Here is a 23,888-nt window from a genome sequence, read left to right as displayed (position 1 = left end):
AGCAGAGTGCAGGGGATGAGAAGGACACTTACGAGGAGAGCAGCAAATTAGCAGTCGTTTTGTAGCGCCGTTTCAGGAACGGTGAATTGATATACAGACCTTGCTTTTAAAAACGCGTACATCACAAGTTGAGATACACACACACATTACAACAGAAGCAGACACATACATACAAATATGTACATATGAATCGCAGCTATCGTAGTTAGGCGCTTAAGGATAACACAAAAGTCGAATGTCGAGGCACTAACTTTGTGCATCACAGTGATATTTATACATACATATGTGTATGTATTTGTTCTTCATTCACTTATTCCTGCACAAAAAGTCATTGAGGTGCGAAATTAGCAAGGGATAAAGCCAATTAAGGGGAGCTGGAATAGTAGAACGCGCGCAGACGCAGCAACAAAGCCAGCAGAAGGTCGTCTAGCACTGTCCGCCCTACCCTCCATATCATTATAACGACACTCACACACTTACGAGTCGATCTTTTATGCTTCAGACAGGCAATAAAAGCCAATTGTTTGTCGAAATATGTGAATTATGCGGAAATAAAAGACCAACTACGCAGCGAAGCGAGCAATCTGGTTCAATTATGTGCACTGCGTTGGGCTGAAACCGGCTACAAAGTCACACGCGCAGTCGTGATACGCGCTGGAAAGACAGTATCCTCGGATACAGAGTAGGAATGCGGCAAATGTTAACTAGAGCGCGGCTGTATGTCTTTGGCAAGCTAGAAGCCAATTTGGTGACAGTAACAGCAGTGGCTGCGTGTTTTGATGGATCACCAACAACTAATTAGGTTGCCTGACAGACGTTCATATTTGTCATAAGTATCTATATAGTGCCTGTAACGGGCTGCCTGAAGTAAGCAGCAGTTGGCGTTAAACTGCTGTCCAAATGCGACTGTTGAGTTCTGAAAGGTGGAAAGTGTGTGCGTAATGAAAATGCAGTTAATTCTATTTGGTGACAAAAAGATGAAAACAGACAATTTTTTCGAGAGTACACTGTAAATAAATGTGAGCTCAAACATGAAGGAAAAATAAAAGAAAGAACAAGCACTTTCTTCGGAGATTTCATCTTCCCTCAGATAAAAATGCATGCCAACTTCATGAAGGTATCTCTTTCAGTTTTTATATACTATAGTGGTCCGATATCGGCGGCTCTTTTAACCCACTCTCCACTGCTTCCATGCTTCTAAGGACAAAGGTTTCCGGTGCCGACACCTTTAGCGTTGTTAGCTCTCTCAGCCACTTTCCTGGCCGCAAAGACTTTTCTCATCCACGTTGCTGGCCTGAAAGACTGCCACATGGAAAATACTACAGCATACCGGAGCCTTGAAGGATCCCCTGAGGTCCAGCTCTGAACAAAACATTTCTGCTCTCACACCTTTAGCGTTGTTAGCTATGTCAGCCACATTCCTGGCCGCAAATACTGCCACCTGGCAGATACTATAGTATTCCTGAGCCTTGAAGAATCCCCTGAGATCGAGCTCCGAACAATAGATTTCAGCTTTCACTCCATTAGCCATTTTAGACCGTCTGAATAGATATTGTAAGTTCCGATGGAGGGAAGCATGCTCCTGTGCTATCCACCCTCTTTTATTCCGATTTGAGACTTTCTCTCAAAGCGTGAGGATATGTAATCTAATTTGTCCACCAGCACCTTGCTATTGTCGTCTTCATGGACTATAAGTTCAGATGCTTTCCTTTCAAATGTTTTCAGAAGCATACTAGCTACAATTGACCGCAGGAGTGGTGACCACACACCCCCCGAACAGTTGCTATTTGCGCTAAACTGAGAAATTTGGCTTCGTTTCGTTCCGCAGTAATGCTCCTGCTACTATAATGGCAGCAATTTTTCCAAACAATTCAAAAAAAAGGCACAATTGCGGCGAGATTGACTTTGCTATGAGGAAGTAGTTCGGAGGCCTTCATACTGTTCTTTCTGGACCCAAAGGAACTCGCAGCGTCCAGTCATAGACTTGCTGTTGCGGCGAGATAACCTTTGCTAGGAGCATATAGTACGGAGGACCGCTTATGGTTCACTATGCGCAAGAAGGATTACGCAACCGCACAAGTTCTGGTTCCAAGAACGCAAGACGTCATCAGAAACCCGACTCGCTTTCAATCGAATGGGTAAGAGAGCTCTGCATAGTAAGCTCCATGGCTTTCGGCGATTCCGCTGTGGTCATCCACTTTTTGAATAGTTTTAAGCACACACTCAGCAAGCTCAAAACTCTTCAATATTAAACGAATTTTCGCTCAGTGCATATTCGATTCCCACCCTTAATTAGTCATCAAACTCAATTATCCTTTATATTCCACCATGAAATGTAGGAATCTTCCTCCTTAACCATATTTGGCAGCGCTCTCCTCCCCTAATGACATCGGCAACAATGCGAATTAGCTGGCACAAATTGCCTTTCATGCACTGTCAGTCCCTCATCAACGCACGTCGTCGTAAAAACAGCCAAGCTCATACCCTGACAACGGCATTCAACAATGCTGAAGCGCATATCCTTTAGGTTAACTGGAAGGATTTCATTGTTTGCTTCGTAAATTAATTTCCCCAATTGACTTTTGCAAATCAAACACTTTGAAAGATAACAAAATAACTACAACAATAGGAAGTCAAGAAAGTCCGACGCGCATGCGCAGTTGCCATTTCTTACACTTACATTTTCACGCGTTGCATTGTTGTTGTACACTTTCTCATTACCATTCGTAGCGCTTAACGAATGCAGATCATTTCGTGTTCATCATTAACCGATCACGAAGATTTCGAAAGCGGCGTAAAAGTAGAAATAAAACGAAAATGAATTGTGGCAATATAATTAGGGGTTGTTGAATTGCACATGGTAGCGCCGGAAACTCGTTAAACGGTTGTCATTGCAGTTTTTAATAACCAAATGCCGGTCGTTACGGGCAATAATTAATTAATGAAAGACCTTCAACAGATGGATGAAAGCGAGTAGCAGAGCTCGCGATTTTTTCAGACTTTTATAGGAGGATTGCAGGGCTTGTGGTCTACTTGATTGTAGGAAAATACCTAAGCGGATTATGAAGATCTATTAAAAAAGATAATAAAAGCTGATTTGACGAAGTACTGCAAATATACGGAAAGGGTTTAGTATATCCGCCTAAGTACCTCAATAAGCTGAGATTTTTCGTGAAGCATTTAAGCGGGTTTTACTGTAGATATTAGCTAGTCAACCAACCTAGTTTTCTTCGCTTAGAGGATATTTAATCAAAAATCGGAGGTTTCTTCCATATTTATAGGTTATATGTAAATACCATTTCAGCCAAAAGAAAACTATATTGTGTTCACTCGGTTTTTAATACAAGCTCGAACTATTTAAAGCGAGTCTGGTGTTTCTTTCTTGGGCCAACACAGACCAATTCGATAATATTTTCGCTGGCATACGGCAATTTTACTTCAATTTCCTTGCTGTCATCGTCTGCTTACTACCGGAGCTTTTAACGTTTTCTGTAGTCGCCGAGCCCAGCAGATATGCGTGTGATTCCGCCTCGCACCTCAACTCTACCTACGCATCCAGGCTGCTGCTGGTTGTCTTACCAACATTAGCCGGTGATCGCGGTATCACAAGGCAAGTTTCTTCATTGCCTTTCGTGAAGGACGATTTTAGTCGCACAGACAGTGATCCAGCCGGGAAACTGCCCGATTTCCATATCGGTTCCGACCTACTTTCACCCACATTCGCTTTAGTTGTTTTTACTATTCATGTTTATTGGGTCCCTACACAGAGCCACTATTCAACTCCTGGAAGGTAGTCGCATTTAATGATACTAAGGTCATCTCCGTTAAGAGGCCAAGGCGCGAGTTGTCGTACGACCACTTCAAAGAGAGAGCCCTCTTAACCTGCATCTACCAATCCGTAGTCAAGCTAATAATGTTTCATGGGGTATTCATCAAGTGGAAGGTGCTCGAAAAGGCTGCGCTTGCTAAAAACTTTAGCGTGTCCAAAGACCGACTCTCGTCGGAAACTCCGGTGCGCTTTAAGGTGTATGGTTGCGATGTGTGCTCTAAGGCTCAGGGAAGCTGAGTATATGAAGGGCCCGAACAAGGACATGTCGAAATTCTCTCTTCTTTTAACTGCCTCCCTGTAAACATGACCACGGCGTCTCAGAAGCCAATCGTGGCGGCTTCTCTTCTCTGCTCTTTTACCGACGAGGGATATGTGGATGAAAAGGTTGAAGAATTGGACAGGGAGTTTTTTTTAGCTTTAGGTAACCGATTTTTCAGGCAGAAGTGGTTTGCTATCAAGGTACATACGCTACGGTGTGTAACTTCTGTTAGAGAGGTGAGGATTTAGTAGAGGAGTATTTGTCTGTTCTCATTAGAAATAACATCAAGTTACTTCATCATCAGGGCCGTTGGGTGCCTGAGCATAGAAATGGGAACTCTTGTTGCCTCCACTACTTTTCAGCAATATTTAACATGTCTCACAAAACTATATATCTTTATTTGTATTTAAAAATCATAAAAACCTGTGAATATTTCACTGCTCTCCACAAATAGCGCCAATGATTCTCCGTTTAATCGCCGTGGCCTGTCACAATTTTTCATTTCGCTCGCTTTACATTTCTCTTCCGTCCAAAAAAAGTACCAGCACGCATACTCTTATTCACAATTCAATTTTTCTTTTATGATTTATGTAACTTTCAATATTTTTTCTCCACACAATGGCATAACAGTACCTTCAAAGTTGGTCGCGTTGATTTCTTTGCTTTCTTACGGAATATATTTCGGTTGCCTTGGCATTTCATAAGAAAATTTACATACTGTTGTTGCATGGAATATGGAAATGCTTATCTCTGAAAGCTGTAAGTCCTGCGGTGCGTCTACTGGTGCCTACGAATGCTGCCACTGTTGGTTTGGACCGCTGGCTGGCTCATTGGTCCGTCGCCATACCACATGCTCCAACGCCAACAATATAGTTAGCGCCAGCGCCAAGTGGTGGGTTGAAGCGGGTAGTGATGGCAAATTGAATTCTTTGCATGCGGACATGAATGTGGTGGTGGCTGAAGACGGCTGGCTAGTAACTCATGCGCGCTGCTCCAACCGGAACATTTTTGTATCGAAGGCCTGGGTAGTTATCAGCGTCGAGTCGACGTATGGCAGCAGTTCAAATAAATCATACAAAACGATGATGAAATCATGCGATACCGCAGCCGATGTGCGTGGTGGTGGGGTTACGCGGGTGGGAAGTAGGATTTGTTGTTACTTGGTCCCACATATGAAGATGAGGTTATTCATGTGGGTATTCAGCGTTGATGCGGAGTGTAATTTTGACAAATAAAATAATCTACATAATCAAAAGAAGCATAAATAAATTGAGGTGGAGAGTGGGGGAACATGTAAATAAGTATTTGGACTGAGTTTTCGTATGAAAAAATAAATTTGTTCCCTCGGATTCAAAACAAAAATTTCATAGAAAATAGTATCGAGCCATTGCATGCATGTAAAGAAGATTTTTAGTTGGTGTGAAATGCTTCTACTTACTCTCTATCACGATGTCTGAACTAAACAGGAACATGCAAACTCTGAGTTAATCAGTTTGTGGACACTCATTGCAGTACAACGACTATAATGAACACTGAACTGCATTTGATGGCTTTGGAGCCTTTGACCTAAACTATAAGACCAAGGATGGAGTGTTTTCATCCATTCGGATGACGCCACCTAGCCAGCGTAGCCGCTGTCTCTTCATTCGCTGTGCTATGTCAATGTCGTCGTATATTTCGTACTGCTAATCGTTCGATCGTCTGCGGTATTCGCCGTTGCCAATGCGCAAAGGACCATACATTTTCCTCAAAACCTTTCTCTCGAAAACTCGTAACGCCGACTCATCAGATGATGAGTCATTGTTTCGTCGGCAGAGATCCCGAAAGCTCCTACTTCTAGCCTAAAGGGAACTTAGTAACATTGTAAGGTTGTAGATACCCTGTCCTTAAGATCCTATCTTCAGAAAATTAAGAAAATGACAAAAGTGGATTCGACAAAATGGAGAGGATGCGCACAGTATGATGAGACGCTGGTACATTATTTATGCGAATGCCCAGCCTTCAGCCAGATCATAAGGAACATATTCCATACTCGAACTTAAGAGACATTGGGCAACTGCCGAAAAAGAATCAGGTTTTTTTACAAAATCCACTGATGTCACCCATTAACTTAAATTGGTTACCATCCGAAAGCACACGGGGCCTAAATGCAGCCGCCTGCGGTCCGACGCTTATTCACCTCCAATTCCAAGCGTTTGTGGAGCTTCTATATTAGACTATCACTTTTTCTTTGAAGCAGTAGCACATAGCATCAATGTATATGCAGTGAACCCAGCTCACATCTGGCTGCACTCATACGCCAACTACCTCAGCGGCACCTGTAGCGCTGATCTGTCGCCTCACTCGCGTGTGCCGCCGCGTTTGCGTCCGTTGAGAAAAACCTGTGTCTATAATTCATGCATTGCTTTCGCGAATCTGCCGAATCTGGCGCATCCACAAGCCCGCCCAACCAATCGGCTGCCAGTCGGCTGATTTATAGCGCTATTTAGATTGCGTATGGAAATCGACGCGCAGGAATAACAACAACTACAAGCAAGGCATGCTACCATTTGTGCTGTGACGCGGATAAATCGTAGCCAATATGATATTCATAAAAAAATTGTAAAAAAAAAAAAAAATTATGAAAAAATAGTGGTACAAAAAACGTAGAAAACTATAAAACACCGTCAAGGTTATATAACTCAGCTCGACGCGCTGAATTATTGCCGCTTATGGTTAAGGGAAGAAGGAAGGAACAAAATGAATAAAAAGTTAAATAGGTAACGGCTGTTCCAAGTAGACGTTCCTTTTTCTATAACCTTGTTTTACAGATCACGCATTCATTATTGGCTAATTCGATCGAATAGACCACGTCCAGCAGTGAAGAAAATAAAGTAGCCGTAGCGAAGAGTGTATTCAAAGACCGTGAAGAGTCGATTTGGCGCCACTCGCAGCGACTCTGACTGACGTATGGAACGAGTTGGCGCATTTAACGTCGAGATCTTAAGCCGATCGACCTTCCCAAACGACAGAGCTTCGCTCTATGAGCTCTTAAAAAGTTCCAAGAAGATCCGACGCTTTCAAACCAAATTTTGTTCAGCGATGAGGCTCATTTCCGGCTCAATGGGTATGTAAACAAGCGAAATTTGCCGCATTTGGGACAAAGAGCGACCTGAAGAGCTTCAAAAGTCGGCATTTCATCCAAGAAAAACAACGGTTCAGTGTGGTTTGTGGGCTGGTGGAATCATCGTTCCATATTTCATCTAAAATGATGCCGGTAAGAGCTCAACCGTCAATAGCGACCGTTGCTACGCCATTATAAGCGACTATTTGATGCCTGAAATTGAAGCTCGGGATCTCGGCGACATTTGATTTCAACAAGATGGCGCCACTTCCCATACAGTGTATCAACCAATGGATTTATTGAGAGAACACTTCAGTGAGCAGATAATTTCACGTTTTGGGCTGGTCGATTGGCAACCAAGATCGTGTGATATCACACCGTTAAACTTTTTCCAGTGGTGATATGTAGAGTCTAAAGTCTATGTGTATAATCCCGCTTCGATTTAAGCCTTGGAGCCAAACATCACGCGTGTCATTCGCCAGTTAACAGTCGAAATGCTCGAAAGAACCATCGAAAATTGTACTGAACGGATGGACCATCTGGGACCTAGCCACGGCCAACATATAAAAGACATAATCTTCAAAAACGGAATGCCAAAAAATGTTTTTTCGAATGATAAAAAACATTCCCCAGTAAATTTGAAGTTTCTGTGTTTTTTCTTTGAAAAAGTAAGGAACCTCGAAATGGTTCACCCTTTATAACCCTCATATGAATATTTCTACATATGTAAGAATTAGCGAAGAGTATTTTATCGCCGAAATTTCACCAAAGTCCCTTCAACCGCCCTTAGGATTGACTATCCCTCAAGCCATTAGGCGTATTCGACACACTTTTATGCGAATTCAAAATTAAAAATAATTTTAGCGATTTCGAATTTTGTCGGATTTTTGCAACTCAATCGCGCACTCACACACCCACACATGTGGCCATGCAAATTGATAGCGTAAAATTGCAATTGCGCGCCTTGTTAGGCGTACACGCCATTAAGTGCGTCAATTTGCATGCAAACACTCCGCCTCCTCGCCCTCAACCAACCAACCAACGCATATTTGAGCACACTTCTAATGGCTGATTGACTTCTGTGCGCCTAAATACGACTATGTCCTTTCGCTGGCATATCCTTTGAATATTATCTGCGCCACCTGCAATTGACAGCCGCGCATAATGGCGCTAAGCTTCACGGCTTAGTGCCACCGCGGCGCGCACGCCATGCCACGCCAGCAACCAGCCATTGCTACAGTTCGTACGTGTGTGCCAGTGTATTTCTGACATTTCATAGCTCATTTCCATTTCGATTGCATCGATTGTGGATTGTGATGCGCGCAGCTGTGGCGTGACGTTTTTAAATATGTAATTCATAATGTTTATCGCTGTTCCATTTGCATTGATTCCAACTGTTCGACATAGATTTATGCAGATCGCAGAGCAAGCCCATCAATGTGTGTCTACGTGTGTGTGTTTGTACAGTTAATATTACGAGTACATAGCGCGTAAGCTAAATTTGCTATTAAGCGCCTTTGAAAGGGGGACGGGCGTGTGGCGCGCTTTGTATGTATTTGTCTTCATCTTGTCGCGTCGCCAATCCAATTGTATTGATAAATGGTTATGTGCCGTGGATTTTGACGCCACTCGTCCTTCGACATCAGCGCACATATGAAATTTCATTGTCCCCCATTAGTGTTAATTGTTTGTACGGCAAACTCATATTTCACAGCTTATTGTCGACGCTGAACATGAGTTCACCCCACGGCTATGCGGGGGTGGGGTTCATGTGTTAATATTAATTAATCCGCTTAAAGCTACGCACTACATACGCGAAAAGTTAATTAATTTAAAACATATTTGCATTGCCTTGTGCTAGAACAATATTAAAAGCTAAGTAAATAAGATAGAATCTTTGTGAATGGACTATATGCTGGCTAACATGTTAAGACTCAAATATTTAATTGAAAAAAAAAACTCAAGATATAATTAAGTTTGGTTGCAGCAAAGTTATAATTCCCTTCACAGGTGCATTTTTTCGAACATGGAATCATATAAAAAAGTCTTTATTTTGAGTTTGATCAGTCGGTTTGTATGGCAGCTATATGCTATAGTGATCCGATTTCAACAATTTCTTCAAAGATTATAGTGCTGCCTTTAGTAAACATCTGTGCCGAAATTCGTAACGATACCGTGTCAAATAAAAAAGTTTTCCATACAAGGACTTGAGCTTAATCGGTCAGTTTGTATGGCAGCTATATGCTATACTTATCCGATCTGATCAATACCTTCGGAGATCCTAGCGTTGGATCTGACAAATATCTGTGAAAAATTTCGTGAAGATACCGTGTCAAATAAAAAAGTTTTCCATACCAAAACCTCAGTTGGATCGGTCAGTTTGTATGATAGCTATATGTTATAGTTGTCCGATATCGTCGATTCCGACAAATAAGCATATTCTTGGTGGGAAATGAACGTACACAAAATTCTGGTTCGATTGTTGCGTAACAACTTAGAGAACCAGGAGCAATACCGTAATTCAGGAACTGCTCATGAAAGCCTATTGTGCAGCGAGTAGAATTTGGCTTTGTCAATGTTAACATTGAAAACTTCTGGCAATTGGTCTTAAGCTGATCTTCAATAAGCAAAGGCTTAGCTGATTTAGACCTACATTCTACTCTGATGGCAGAGGTGGTGATACCAGCCTTGAGCTCAATAATCCCGCCTTCAATCAACCTAGTCACATTGTGCTAAGACTAGTATACTTTGCCTTCTGTAAGGCTAGCTTTTCCCTAGTTGTGAGAGTTTTAACCGACCACTGCCCTAACGACGTTCATGCCGTAGAGTTGAGAATCTACTCTTGTTGGACCCAAAGAGGTCAACTGGCTGATGTCCAGATAATACTGAATTTATGGAAGTGAAGCTTTTCCAGTCTGCTAAACGACGGAGAAAGTGTACAACACCAGGAGATTGAGATCCCGATTTCCCAATCGATGATTATGGAATAGATGTTCCTTTGCCCGACTATTAAAATATTTTAATAATATTAATAATATAACAGTCTGAAGAGCAATAAAGCGGCCTCTTTCTTTTTTGTCCTCAATATCGCATATAAGATCTAATAGAGCGTAGTGTGTGAAAGAGTGAAGGCCAGCGTCAACAAACTGATTGGATCAGTGTGACCTTAAACCTGGAAAAACTACTATGGACCAGATATTCACCATGTGCCAAATCTTGACATCATCAGGCGACACACGCCCGCAGAATGGTGCTGGCAGATGGAGAGGACTGCAAAAAATATCTACAGAAAAGCCCAGGAAACATTGGAATATCTATTGTGCACTTGTCCCGCATTGACAAACTACGCTGTAAGCGTATGATACACTGGAGGAGGTAGCGATAGTGAGACCACAGAGTCTGTTAAAATTCGCGTCAAGCGCAGGATGATCATGGACCTAGTAATTGAACTCCATCTGGTATCGCAAAGAATCAAAACTGGTATATGTATGGCGCATTGGTCTACCAGATTAACCTAGCCTAACGTAAAGTCCTCGCTCGACGAACAAATACCAAAATCTACAAGTCTCTCATCATTCCCGTTCTGATATATGGTGCGGGGCCATGGACAATGACAACATATGATGAGTTGGCGTTATGAGTGTTCTAGACAAACACATTACGGAAGATTCATAGTCCTTCGCGCAATGACAAAGGCGAATACCACAGTGGATAGAACGATGCGTTGTACGAGATATACGGCGACATAGTCATAGTTCAGCGAATCAAGAGACTACGGCTGAGCTGGCTTGGTCATATCGTCCGGATGGAAGAGAATACTCCGGTCCGAAGGTTGTCGATTCAATATCCGCTAGTGGAAACAGTGGAAGAGGAAGGACTGACCTCAGAAGGACGTGGCTGCACTTGGTATGACGAATTGGCGGCAAATAGCGAATAGAAGAAACAACTGGCGAGCTATTGTTAACGCGGCTATACTCACATTAGCGCTGTCTACGCCAGTAAAAAGAAGGAGAGGAAAAGTTGCTAGTATCAGTTAAAGAAATTTATTCAAAATGTTTTTTTTCATTAGAATATTTAATAAAATCATTTAATTAAATTCATAAAATGCCTTAAATTATTCTTCCGATCTTCGTCAGCATTTCGAAATAATTTTCGCTTGCCTAGTCCATAATTAATTTAGGTTAGGAGGAAAATCAGCAACACACTATATACGCTTAATTAATAATCTGTACACACATACAATCGTACACTCATATACTTATGCTTATACACATATACAATCATATACTTATACATATGTATATATAATATATACATTTATAAATGTAAAAACTAGTCCAATATTCAGCAAATCATAAGCCATTCGAACGCTGCCAATGAAATCAATAAACTCAGGCGGCACGCACACATACTCATGCACTTTATATGCGCATATGAGCCACATACATAATTAGAATTGGCATTTGGGCTCATATAGATGGATGTTTGGCATAATATTAACACAACGGCGAGATTTCGAAATGGCTGAGGCCATAATAATATTGCCACGAATTTGCTAATCGGCTCAATCTTTATTGATATGACCAAACACACATGCACACACACACACACCTCGCACAAATGGTCGCATATTTGCTCGTATTAGAACTTGTGTAATCAGATTAATTATGCGACTTTTGCGCCAATCGCCTTTCAGTTTAATTGGCTACGGTGGAAAGTGGCGGCCGCGCACGGCGTTGTTGTTGCGGCGGCAGGGGATGAAGTGCGACGCACAAACGGTTACGTGGTCTGCTAGATGAGCATTAATATTTTTATTGCCACTGTGGCAAAATGTGTTCCAGCAGCGCTGATTGTAATTGTGATTATGGCGTATATGCCCTATACATGTGTGTGTAATCCGCACACATAGTGTGTGTGTTATATGAGCACGGGTGCTTGGACTTAATTTCATATGCACATTTGTAAAACATGTGAAATGCTCATTACATGTAAATATGGACCGTGTGCACGGGTGTCTAATTATATCATAAAACATTTTCTGCTAAATTAACCAGACCCGAGAGGTCCTTTGTGAACTTTACCACTAATAACCACATGAATATGTATAGGTATGTATGCTATGAGTTTGTATCTGTGTAGTGTGGCGATTTTTTTGCTTTGTTGGCGTATTTAATATTCGCTGATTGAACTTACTACGCTGGGCAAAAAGTAGTAAGACATTCTTCGTAATTTTAAAATTCTTACTTTATGCTTCACAATCTATGTAATCCCCCATAGAATAAATAGAGAGATACTCGGAAGTCCTTCCACACCTCATTTCAACACCCTCACTTAGGAGAAAGAAACATTTTGACGATTTTTTCTTCAAAAATCGGCGATTTGGAACACATTTTTATTTTTCTAAATTTCTGTGTGCATTCTAGTTCATTTTTTCTTCGATAAAAGTATGCTCCAAGCGATTCTGCACATTTCTGCATTTTTATTTTTTCTCTACGACCAGTAGTTTAGAAGTTATAAGCATTTTTGTATTCGCTTGTATTCGGCGGCTGCTTGCTGCATGCTCCTGGTCGCCTGGTAGAAATCCGAGATTTTGGCACCAAATTGAATGCAATTTTTCTGCAGCGGCGACGGATGCACCAAAAATTTGCGAGATGTGTTGCATACGCAAAGGGGCAAAATTCGGGACACGGATGCGGCCATATGCAATACCCGGAAATGGGAAGTGGCCTCTAACCGGAAGTGGAATAACGGCACCGCACTTCCGGTTTGTCAGACCAACCGGAAGTAACAGGCCGGAAGCGGGTACCACCGACCGGAAGTGACCATGGCCCGGCACTCCCGGCTCCGCCAATGAAACTTCCGGCCTGACCGGTGCCGCTTCCGGTTGGTGGCTTCCGTTTCCGGTTTGTAGCTTCCGGTTCGGGTGTCAAACCGGAAGTGTGGTGCCGTTAATTCACTTCCGGTCGAAGCCTTGTTCCGGTTTCCGGCCGTTGCATATGGCCGCATCCGTGTGCCGGATTTCGCCCCTTTGCGTATGCAACACACCACACAAATTTTTGGTGCATCCGTCTCCGCTGCAGAAAAATTGCATTTCAATTTGGTGCCAAAATCTCAGATTTCTACCAGGCGACCAGGAGCATGCAGCAAGCAGCCGCCGAATACAAGCGAATACAAAAATGCTTATAACTTCTAAACTACTGGTCGTAGAGAAAAAATAAAAATGCAGAAATGTGCAGAATCGCATGGAGCATGCTTTTATCGAAGAAAAAATGAACTAGAATGCACACAGAAATTTAGAAAAATAAAAATGTGTTCCAAATCGCCGGTTTTTGGGGTGAAAATCGTCAAAATGATTCTTTCTCCTAAGTAAGGGTGTTGAAATGAGGTGTGGGAGGATTTCCAGTTATTATAAGATTAAGGCCATAAATATTCGGTCATGATTGAGCGGTAGCGATTCCCATTCACAGTAACGTGCTGGTCTTTATCAACACGTAAGAAGTACGGCTCAATGACGCCGCCGGCGGGTTTATGATTTTTCGGGATGCAATGGAGACTCATGGAGTACGTGTGGAATGCTGCCTGGCCAATAGCGCATTTTGTACTTATTGAGGAAGCCGTTCAGCCAGAAATGAGCTTCATCGTTGAAGATGATTTTTCGATAAAAATCTGAATCATTTTCGAGTTGTTACTGAGCCCGATACACGATTCTAGTTGCCAAGCGGCTGCAGTTCTTGCGTCAGTTTGATCTTATAGAGATATCGGTCCATATTTTGATCGGTCGGTTTGTATGGTAGCCAGTTTGCTGTTTGTTTCCTTCGTTGTCTTAAGGCCAAACTTAACAGAACCTGTTCAGAATATAGACATACTATGTATATTTTATAGTATATTTCAAACTCATATATTATATACATATGTACATACATATATTATAGTCAACCCTTCACCAAACAATTAAAAAGTTAGTTGAAACAAAGAATAATGTGTTTGTTTACAATTTCAATTTCAGTGAATAACTCACACACACACTCATACACAGATTTACAGAACTTTTAAGTGCCGCAATGGTGTGAGCGGAGCGTCTGCGTTGATGGAAAGGACAAATTAATTAGCATATAAGCATATATATATTATATATACCTACATACATACATATTTTTACATACTTACATACATACTTTTGTGCCTTTGAAATCGCCCACACCCACACATTCACACTCACACCACTTGGCTCGCTTGCCACACATGTAATTAGTAAAGTGTCGTTAAACTTCGGGCGTTTGGGCAACGAAAACTGCGCTTCTGCTGCTCTTATTTACCAGTCCAACGGTAAAAGGGTTATTCACGCCAAAAAGCAATTCACCAATTTACCGCTATGGCAACACTTGGTGCGCCTGCTCACCGCCAAACGTTAGCAAACTCAGTAAATTAGCTGAAAATTCAAATGTAAATGTAACATATACCCCCTACGTGCCACACACTGACAAACACATGACACATATTAACAATCACACACACAGACACAAGCATGTGGTGACCACATTTTACTTTAGACAACTTTGAAAGCTTACAAATTATCATATAAACCTACTACTATACGCATACACAGTTATTACAAATACGTATGTAAACATCAGTGTGTTTGTGTGTGTGGAAATTGGCAATTCATTCCTTGAGAAATAATTAAGATCTATGCGCATGCAAGTGGTGAGTATCTCGAATGATTGTTGGATTTGTTAAAAGCACAATAATTCTTGGTTGCTCGCATGCGCCTGTGTATGTGTATATGTGTGTGTGGCTAATGCCGTTGCCACATAAGTTTTGCCAGTTACAGTTGGCGCTGACTCTGCTCCCCTTATGTTGCTGGCTATAGTGGGCATTTAAGCTGTTGGCAAGCAGCGACGCCAATGCTCTTTGTGCTCTCGCTTTTTGTTTTATTTGCCGTTGTTGCCATTCTAATTCAATTATCACTTACACACACACTCACACATACATACATGCAATACAAACGCATTTACATAGATAAAATGTAGAATATGCTTAGCCTAATATAGACTATATATACTTGTGTGTGTGTATTAATATATTTTGTGACATTAAATGACGCTAAAAGCCTTGTCAGCAGCAAAGCTTAAACCTGCATGTGCTTAAGATGTCTGCTTATAAGAGTTGGTGCGGCTAAAATGTATGAGAATAATAGAAATCAGAAAATAAAAAAAGAAATAAAAAAGTAAAAAAATGTTAAATTCAGCTGCAACGAAGCTATAATACACTTCACATGCAATCATACCCTTCACATACCCTTGCTCATACCCTTCACATTCAATTCTTATGGCTTTAAAGGGTTTAAAAATATATTTTTTTTGATTTTGATGCGTCAGTTTGTATGACAGCTATAGGCTATAGTAGTCCGATTTAAACAATTTTCTGAGAGATTGTAGAGTTGCCTAAAAAAATATTTTGTACAAAATTGTGTAAAGATATCTTCTCAAATAAAAAAGTTTTCCATACAAGGACATGTTTCCGAACGTTCAGTTTGTATGACAGCTATATGATATAGTGATCCGATTTGAGCAATTTTTTCGGAGATTATATTGTTGCTTCAACCAATAAGATATGGCAAATTTCGTGTTGATATCTCAGCAACTAAAAAGTTTTTCATACAAAGACATGTTTTTGAGCGTTCAGTTTGTAGGGCAGCTATATGCTATATTGATCCGATTTAAACAATTTCTACAAAAGTTGTAGAGTTGCCGTAAAGAATAACTCGAACCAAATTTCGTAAAGATATCTCGTCAACTAAAAGATATTTTCATACTAGAACTTCATTTTGGCCGATAAGTTTGTATTGCAGCTATATGCTATAGTGGTCCGATCGTAAAAAAATTCTCAGAGATTATACAGTTGCTTTCGAAAATAACCCATGCCAAATTTCGTGTTGATATCTCGTTTTCAAAAAAAGTTTTCAATACAAGGATATGTTTTTGAACGCTCAATTCCTATGACAGATATGTGATATAGAAGTCCAATATCGGCGATTCCGACACATGAGCAGTTTTTCCGTGAGAAAAGGGCAGGTGCAAAATTTCAGTTCGATATCATAAACACTAGGGGACAAGGCAGTGTATATGCAAAAATTTTAAGTCGGACCAGTGTGTATTTACACCGGATAAGCCTAAATTTATGTATTAAAACTATTTAAAATAAAAATATTTTCACCACTCATTTTGCTGAAATATTTTTAATTTAAGTCCCCACTGAGTCTGACTGTTAAAAATACATTTTCTTTAGACTCATTCTCTAGAGGATATAACGTAGCTTAACAAGTAAAAACGAATAAGTTTAGTTAAAAAAAAATAGTAAGTTAAGTAGTGATAATCTTTTTCAATTTATATATCGCTTTTTATGAAATATTAAGTTTTTAAACTGAACTTAAAGCTTTATATAAGACTTGGATACACCTTTTTTGTTTTTTTTTTTTTTAAGTGAATGAAAGACTTAAGACTATGATTTTTCCAAGAACGTTGCTTTCCCAAAATTTTGGTCATTTTGACTTATCTCTTTCTTTAAGTTCAGCTCTTTAAAAACATACAAAGGTAATCTTAAGCTTAGAAACCTCTTCCATATACCATTATCAACTTCAAAATTTGCTTTTTCGACTTATGCACTTTACGCGCTAATCGCTAGTTCACAGCTAAAAGATAAAATAGTCAAAAGACTACACCACAGCAACCTCAAAGTCTAAGCAAAACAAAAAGCGCAATAAAGAAGACAGTAGCAAAAAGAAAATACACACACACTAACAAAGCAAACATGCAGACAAACATTAAGAAATACACACAAACAAACACTAAAAAGCACACATACACACACATACGCATATAAAGCACACATCTACGGTTGAATTTCATGCGCTTCCTTGGTCCACTTCACTCGCTGCCAATTTCTGGATGATTTAGTTAATTTGTTTACTTTGTGGTGTCGTAATTTTGTCGTCGACTGTTGACATATGAAAATTAAGACGGGGGCAGTTAGCCAGAGTAAGTGCCATTTGAGAGAGCTTTTAGCTGCGCTAAGGCAGACTTCATTGTCGTGTGTATGTATGATGTACATTAAAATGCTACGTTCGGTTGCGAAAATATAGTGTTGGCAAACAACTTTCGGGCATTTGTGGTTAAAGCTAAAATTGAATTTGAAACGCTTTTTGGCAGCAAAATTTTGTCCCATAGAAATATATTAGTTTGATGGAAATTCATGGCAGGCAAATTGAGGAAATCATATGCCTTAGCTAATTGGAAAAAGTTGGCGCGTTTAAAGAAATGGTGGAGATTAGTAGAGGCAGTGTTGGAAAGCGGTATAAGAGTCATATATTAGAATCCAATTTTTAATAACGTATATTCAAGGTTTAATGAAAAGATATATTTACGTACTTAAGCATAGATTATTATCCTAAGTAAAGGTATAATCTCCGAAGAAATTATTTAGATCCGATCACTATAACATATAGCTGCCATACAAACTGAGCGTTTAAAAAATCGTCCTTGTATGGAAAACTTTTTTATTTGACGAGATGTCATCACGAAATTCGGCAGGGCTTATTTTCTAAAGAAACTGTATAATCTCCAAGGCATTTGTTTCAATCGGACCACTATAGCATATAGCTGCCATACAAACTGAATAAACAAAATCAAGTACTTGTATAGAAAGCTTTTGTATTTGACGAGATATCTTCACGTAATTTGGTATGAAGTAATTTCCAAGGCAACGGTATAATCTCCGAAGAAATTGTTCAGATCCGATTACTTTAGCATATAGCTGCCATACAAACTGAACGATCAAAATCAAATCTTTGTACGGAGAACTTCTTTAGTTGAAGAGATATCTTCACGGAATTCGCCATGTATTAATCTCCAAGGCAACGGTATAATCTCCGAAGAAATTATCCAGATCGAATCACTATAGCCTATAGCTGTCATACAAACTAACCGATTTGTATAGGGCTTTCTTTATGTTTTCTGCATAATTCACCGAAATTCAAAGACCCAATGAGCTGTCAGACTGTCAAACATAGTCTTGAAAAGTCTTTCTTTCTACACTGAATACTAGTTTAATAGAATGTGAGTTTGTTATAGTAAATTTTTATATTTAAAAGCTACAATAAATTTTATGTACATACCATAAACTAAATTTCTTAATGTCTATAATTATTTTTCAATCAAGTCAAAGACTCGGCGGCAACGCTGGTGGCATAGCGGACGTTCTTATCAATTTATAGCGCTCTGGATCGTCGACAGTCACTGTGAGCTCGTTTAAAATATCACTGTCCACGCTCACTAACTGATTTATGTGGAAATAAGGACCAGACTCCGCTGAAATATATATTTAAAATTACCAAAGAACATTATTTTCCAGTTATACATACTCTCCATGGCTTTGATAGACAGTTCCGGTTGTTCCGACACCTTCGGCTCACCATCAGCTATGAAGGAGTACCACAAATCCACCATTTTCTTAGCGATACGCGTGTCATACGCATTCAGTTTATGTGTGGCAAACACATATATATTATCATTCGAATGATGTACGCCACCCTCAAAGGGATATTGCGAGTTGCCGAGCTCATAGCCGAAGCGCGTATGCTCGCCGGCATAATCGAAGGTGTATAAGTAAACGGGTGCGGCACCGCGCCGCTGCAATTCGTTTGCATAAGCGATCACCGGCGATTTCATATAAATGATGTTGGCGATCTGCAATAAGGAGCGGATGAGCGTAAAATGCAACGTGCAAGTAGACGATTATGCTAACTCACATCAATATACGCCGGCCAAGCAGCGGTGTGATTGTTGGTATTCAAAATTTCCGGCTTGAAGAGCATGCGCAAAAGCAAATTGTTCGAGAGACTAGTGCTGTCTTTGCCTAAGTCGATCAGCGTATTTGCTAGCTGGCGCACAGTGAGCTTAGCAATGCTGCCATACTTCGCCAACAGCATATCATAAAGTGCTGTGACGTGTTTTGGATGAATTATTATTTTATTTATTTTTTTATTTTTTTTTTTTTGCATTTACTTCTGATTTATTATCATTACAACTTACTTGCCAGCACAAAAGTGCCATCGTGCTTTGTGAAGCCGGTCATTAACGGCACTGTGCGCTTGAGATTCCGTAAAAGTGTTTGCGGTTCTGCCGGCAGCACGCCCTGCACATCACCTATAACGGGACTGAAGCTTTCCTAAACCAAAAAAATATAAAAACAATACTCATATGTATGCAGGCGCACAAAACTCACCTCTGTGGTCACGCGCAACAGCTGCAGCACATCAACCCGTCTGAGACAGTCGTATGCCTGGCGCTTATCCTCACACTTCGCGCAGTGCAGCGCTTCGCAAATGCGTTGAACCTGCGCGTATGGCGCGCGATTTATAGCCCACGGCGCGGTTATGGCGCCCGATTGTACAATCGAGCGCTTAAAGTAGTGATCCGGTGTTTGCGGACTCAGCAGCAGCGCACCAGACATGGCGGCACCGGCGCTCTGACCGACTATCGTAACACGCGTGGCATCGCCACCAAACACATGTATGTGCTTTTGCACCCAACTCAAGGCCAAAAGTAGATCCAGCACCGGCGCATTGCCGGGCATTTCATCGGTGAGCGTCGTCAACCAGCCGAGCGCGCCGACGCGATATTGCGCCACTACCAGTACAATGTCTTTCTCCAGCAGATGGTGTGGTGGGTGATCGGAGGCGGAGCCATTGGTGAAGCCGCCGCCATATATGTAGAACATTACCGGTTGTTTGGCCGCGAGCTGTTCTTGGAATATATCATTGACTGTATTATAAAAATATAGAAAATATATATGAGTGGACCTTACATTTTTGCTGTAGACACTCAGGTTTAGGCAATCCTCCAAGTCTTCCTGCAGTTGACTGGCATTTAATTTCCCCACGCTTGTTATGACCGGACAGCGTTTGCCGAAATTGCGCGCATCGTAGGTGCCTTGCCAGGGGCTGCGACTCACAGGCGGCTGTAATAATATTATAGTAAGAGCAAGAGTATAGTATATTTGTTTGTTAATGTTTTGTTAATAGTCTCATGCGTGAAAAACTCTCTAGCTGTACTAGAAGCCAAATGACAGAGCCACCGTGTCGTTCACTCTTTATCTGTAGTGTTATCGCAATTTCGTGCTACGTCATTATCTATAGTGTACTCATAATTTTTGGTTTACGAATGAATACAACTATACATTCCCGGACTTTGCCAAGCAATTCACTTTACGGCGATAAGACGGAGCCGATTTGCACGTTTTAATCTGTGTGCCTATTTTTGTTTCGTTTTATGAAGCTCTAAATCGTTATCATTTAATTCAGTTTCAAGATTGAGAAACACGACAACTTAATGTACTATACTAAGTATATTGATATGAAAGTGGGAGAGGGAGAGCAGAGAGAACGGAAAATGGCGAGAAAGAGAAAAATTCAAGACAGAAATTCAAGTTGAACGATAAAAAGTTCAGTTTGTATGGCAGCTGTATGCTATATTAGTCCAATCAAAACAATTTCTTCGAAGAAGAGACCGCGGTCTTAAAGAATTTTCAGTGCCAAATGTCGTGAAGATATCTCGTTAAATAGAAAAGTTTTTCATACAAGTTCCTGATGTTGATCGTTCAGTTCATATGGCAGCTATATGCTATAGTAGGTCAAAAGTAGTTACATTTAGCCAAGTCCGCAACCTTTGTTTACATGTAACCAATTCAACAACCTTGGTTTAGATTTGAGGTCACTGTTCCGTTTGTTTACATTTAATGGGGTCAATGACCGTTTTGGTTAAGTTTTAGGAGGACAATGACTCTTTTGTTTACATGTTGCTGAGGTCATTTTTCCTTTTGTTTGCATTTAAGGTCAGTGGCCTTTTTATTTACATTTAGCCAAGTCCACAACTTTTGATTACATTTAACCAAGTTAACAACCTTTGTTTATTTTTGTTTTGGTTTTGTCAATAACACTTCTTTACATTTTAAGAGGTCAATGATGGCTTACATTTTGCCAAAGTCAATCCTTCATAGCAGACAGATTTCCGTGAGGTCCCATCATGAATTTTTAATCTTTACATCTCGACAAGAAAATCACTTAAGGACCGGCCAGGCACGGTGCCTGTTTTTCTTTTATAGAGCCCGCTGGCAGCCAGCTTTCCGTGAGGTCACCTCATGGCTTTTAAGTCACTTCACATTTCAACATGACAGTCACTTAAGGACAGACCAGGCACAGTGCCTACTTTTCTTTTATAGAGACCGCTGGCAGCCAGCTTTCCGTGAGGTCACCTCATGGCTTTTAAGTCACTTCATATTTCAACATGACAGTCACTTAAGGACAGACCAGGCACAGTGCCTACTTTTCTTTTATAGAGCCCGCTGGCAGTCAGCTTGTCATGAGGTCACTTCATCACTTTTAAGTCACTTCACATATCGACATGAGAATCACTTAAGCACTGGACAGATGCAGTACCTGCTTCTAATTTATAAAGATCGCTGGCAGCCAGCTTCCGTGAAGCCACCTTAAGACTTACAAATCAAATTACATCCAATCCGATCTAATCAACACTTTTGGAGATTATAGTGCTGCCTGAGATATTAACCTGTGTCAAACTTCGTGAGAATATCTCTTCATAAAAGCTTTTATATAAACACTTGTTTCCGATCGTTCAGTTTGTATGGCAGCTATATGTTATACTGGTCTGCTATCGGCGGTTCTAACAAATGAGGAGCTGCTTGAAGAGGAAAAGACGTGTGCTAAATTTCAGATCGATATCTCAAGAACTAGAAAAACTAAATCGGCACAGCTCGTCAAGCTGATCATTTATACTCTTAAACATATTTTATAGGGTCTGCGATATTTCCTTTTGGTTATTATGAACTTCGTGGCAAACTTAATACACGATTTATAAATTATGACGAGCAGTATAAATATTTAAAAAGAAACTTCATTCACAAGCTACAAAAACCTTAATCAATTTTTATGTCAAGTTTTTTTCATCAAAACTTGCTCAACAAAACAGAGTCCGTCTCATTACTAGACCGCGTAAAAAGGCACTAAATACAGAGAACGCTAATTATAAATGCAAAAAGAAGCAAGAATTTAAATTATCAGCACAAATCATAGACCGGTCTACATATTCCATATTATGCATTTATTGTAAGTAGATGCCGGTGACACGCGACGAAGAATAATCACAAAAACTAAAGTTTTTTAAATATCCATTACCTAGAAATAAACACAAACTTTTTACGATACTATTCTGTAACAACTAACACTGGACTAAGCACTTCAGCACCATTAGTTCGCACACAGTAAACTAACCTTGAAACGCAGCTCACCACTTGGCGATTCCGCATAGGGAATACCGCGGAATGAGTAAAACTTCTGTTTCGTCCATAATGTTTCGGCGACACTGCCGAGCACTGCACCTTGACCGGGTATAGTGACGCGCGGCGGCGAATCGGCTGTGATGGACTTTGATGTCACTAGCGCGACAACAACGACGAGTGTGACCACAATAGCTAATATGCCTAGCAATTGTTTCATGGTCTAGCCTCTAAGCGGCACGAGCAACAACTGAATGCCTACACATTAATGAGCGATATTTTACGTTTCAAATGAACGGCCGTAAAATGCTAAACTTATGCTCAGCGGTGCTCGGTAGAACAAGTGTATTTTAGCAAAACAATACGAGCGATTAAAGCGGCGCTGGTTTCACTGGTTTTAGGAGCTATCGGAAAGTAAACAAACACGTTGACACAGTGCTGATAAAAATAATAGTATCACAAGCAAACGATCGTGTTAAAATTAGATGATAAGTGACTGCTTGGAGGTTTACGAGAGATTTTGCAGATATTGTGGAGTATTCGCTACAAATTTCTAGCATACTATGCTTATCGCTATTGCCGTTATAGTAGCGGAATACATTGCTAACTTAATTTTGAAGAAAGATGCCAACCCGAGTTCGTAGATCCGACAAACTTGTGAGTGGACTATGGTTTCAGACAAAATGTCTAAGAATGCTACCGAGTTCGTAGTCCTTTGACGAATAAAATTCCGTTCCGGCTACGTAGACTCGACTACCGTGCAGGCGGACTATGGTTACTGACAATATTTTTAAGAATGCTGCCGAGATGATAGTCCTTGGACGGATAAAGGTCCGGGTTCGATCCGGTTACGTACATCCGTCTGCCCTGGCAGCGGACTATGGTTCCTGACAAAATTTTCCAGAATGCTACCGAGTTAAGTTCTTTGACGGGTATAAGCCCCGGTCCATTCCGGTTACATAGACCTGACTGTTGTGTGGAAGGAATATAATTATCGTCTAACTATCCGTCGTCAAAAGATTTAGGAATGCTGAGACTTAGGCTCATCCTCTTTAGGCTCATCAATTTTGAAGAAAGTTGCCGAGTTGATAGTTCTTGGCCGAATAAAAAAACCGTTCCAATTAAATAGACCCGATTACCCTGGGAGCGAACTATGATTCTTGGCAAAATTTTAAAACATGCTGCCGAGTTGACAGTACTTTGACGGATAAAAGTCCGGGTCCGTTCCGGTAACGAAGATCTTATTGTTCTGTGCCGGAATAAGGTTATCGTCTATTGAGCCGACATTAAAAAATGTAAGAAACCAGAGATCTACGTCTCGATAACTTTGACGGATAGAAATCCGG

General features: G+C 40.6%; 2 protein-coding genes across 2 annotated transcripts in view; both read right to left on the bottom strand.

Moving 5' to 3' along the window:
* Positions 1 to 18,322: 18,322 nt before the first annotated feature.
* On the bottom strand, positions 18,323 to 22,806 carry LOC105225972 (glutactin). Its single transcript, XM_049457454.1, has 7 exons — positions 22,538 to 22,806; positions 20,056 to 20,208; positions 19,474 to 19,989; positions 19,281 to 19,416; positions 18,998 to 19,188; positions 18,611 to 18,935; positions 18,323 to 18,557 (listed from the first exon to the last, which is right to left on the bottom strand). Exons 1-7 carry the CDS (start codon positions 22,760 to 22,762, stop codon positions 18,409 to 18,411), a joined length of 1,695 nt encoding a protein of 564 aa, XP_049313411.1. The 5' UTR covers positions 22,763 to 22,806; the 3' UTR covers positions 18,323 to 18,408.
* Positions 20,070 to 23,888, bottom strand: part of LOC105225927 (COMM domain-containing protein 4) — a 29,180-nt gene continuing 25,361 nt past the window's right edge. Inside the window, exon 5 of the mRNA XM_049457461.1 lies at positions 20,070 to 20,208. The gene's annotated coding sequence lies outside the window, so the exon portion shown is untranslated. The remainder of the gene's footprint in view (positions 20,209 to 23,888) is intronic.

The sequence above is a fragment of the Bactrocera dorsalis genome, chromosome 5 (assembly GCF_023373825.1).
Source record: "Bactrocera dorsalis isolate Fly_Bdor chromosome 5, ASM2337382v1, whole genome shotgun sequence".
Taxonomy (NCBI): Eukaryota; Metazoa; Arthropoda; class Insecta; order Diptera; family Tephritidae; genus Bactrocera; species Bactrocera dorsalis.
Note: the sequence above shows the minus strand (reverse complement) of the source record. Positions and strands in the feature narration are given on the sequence as shown.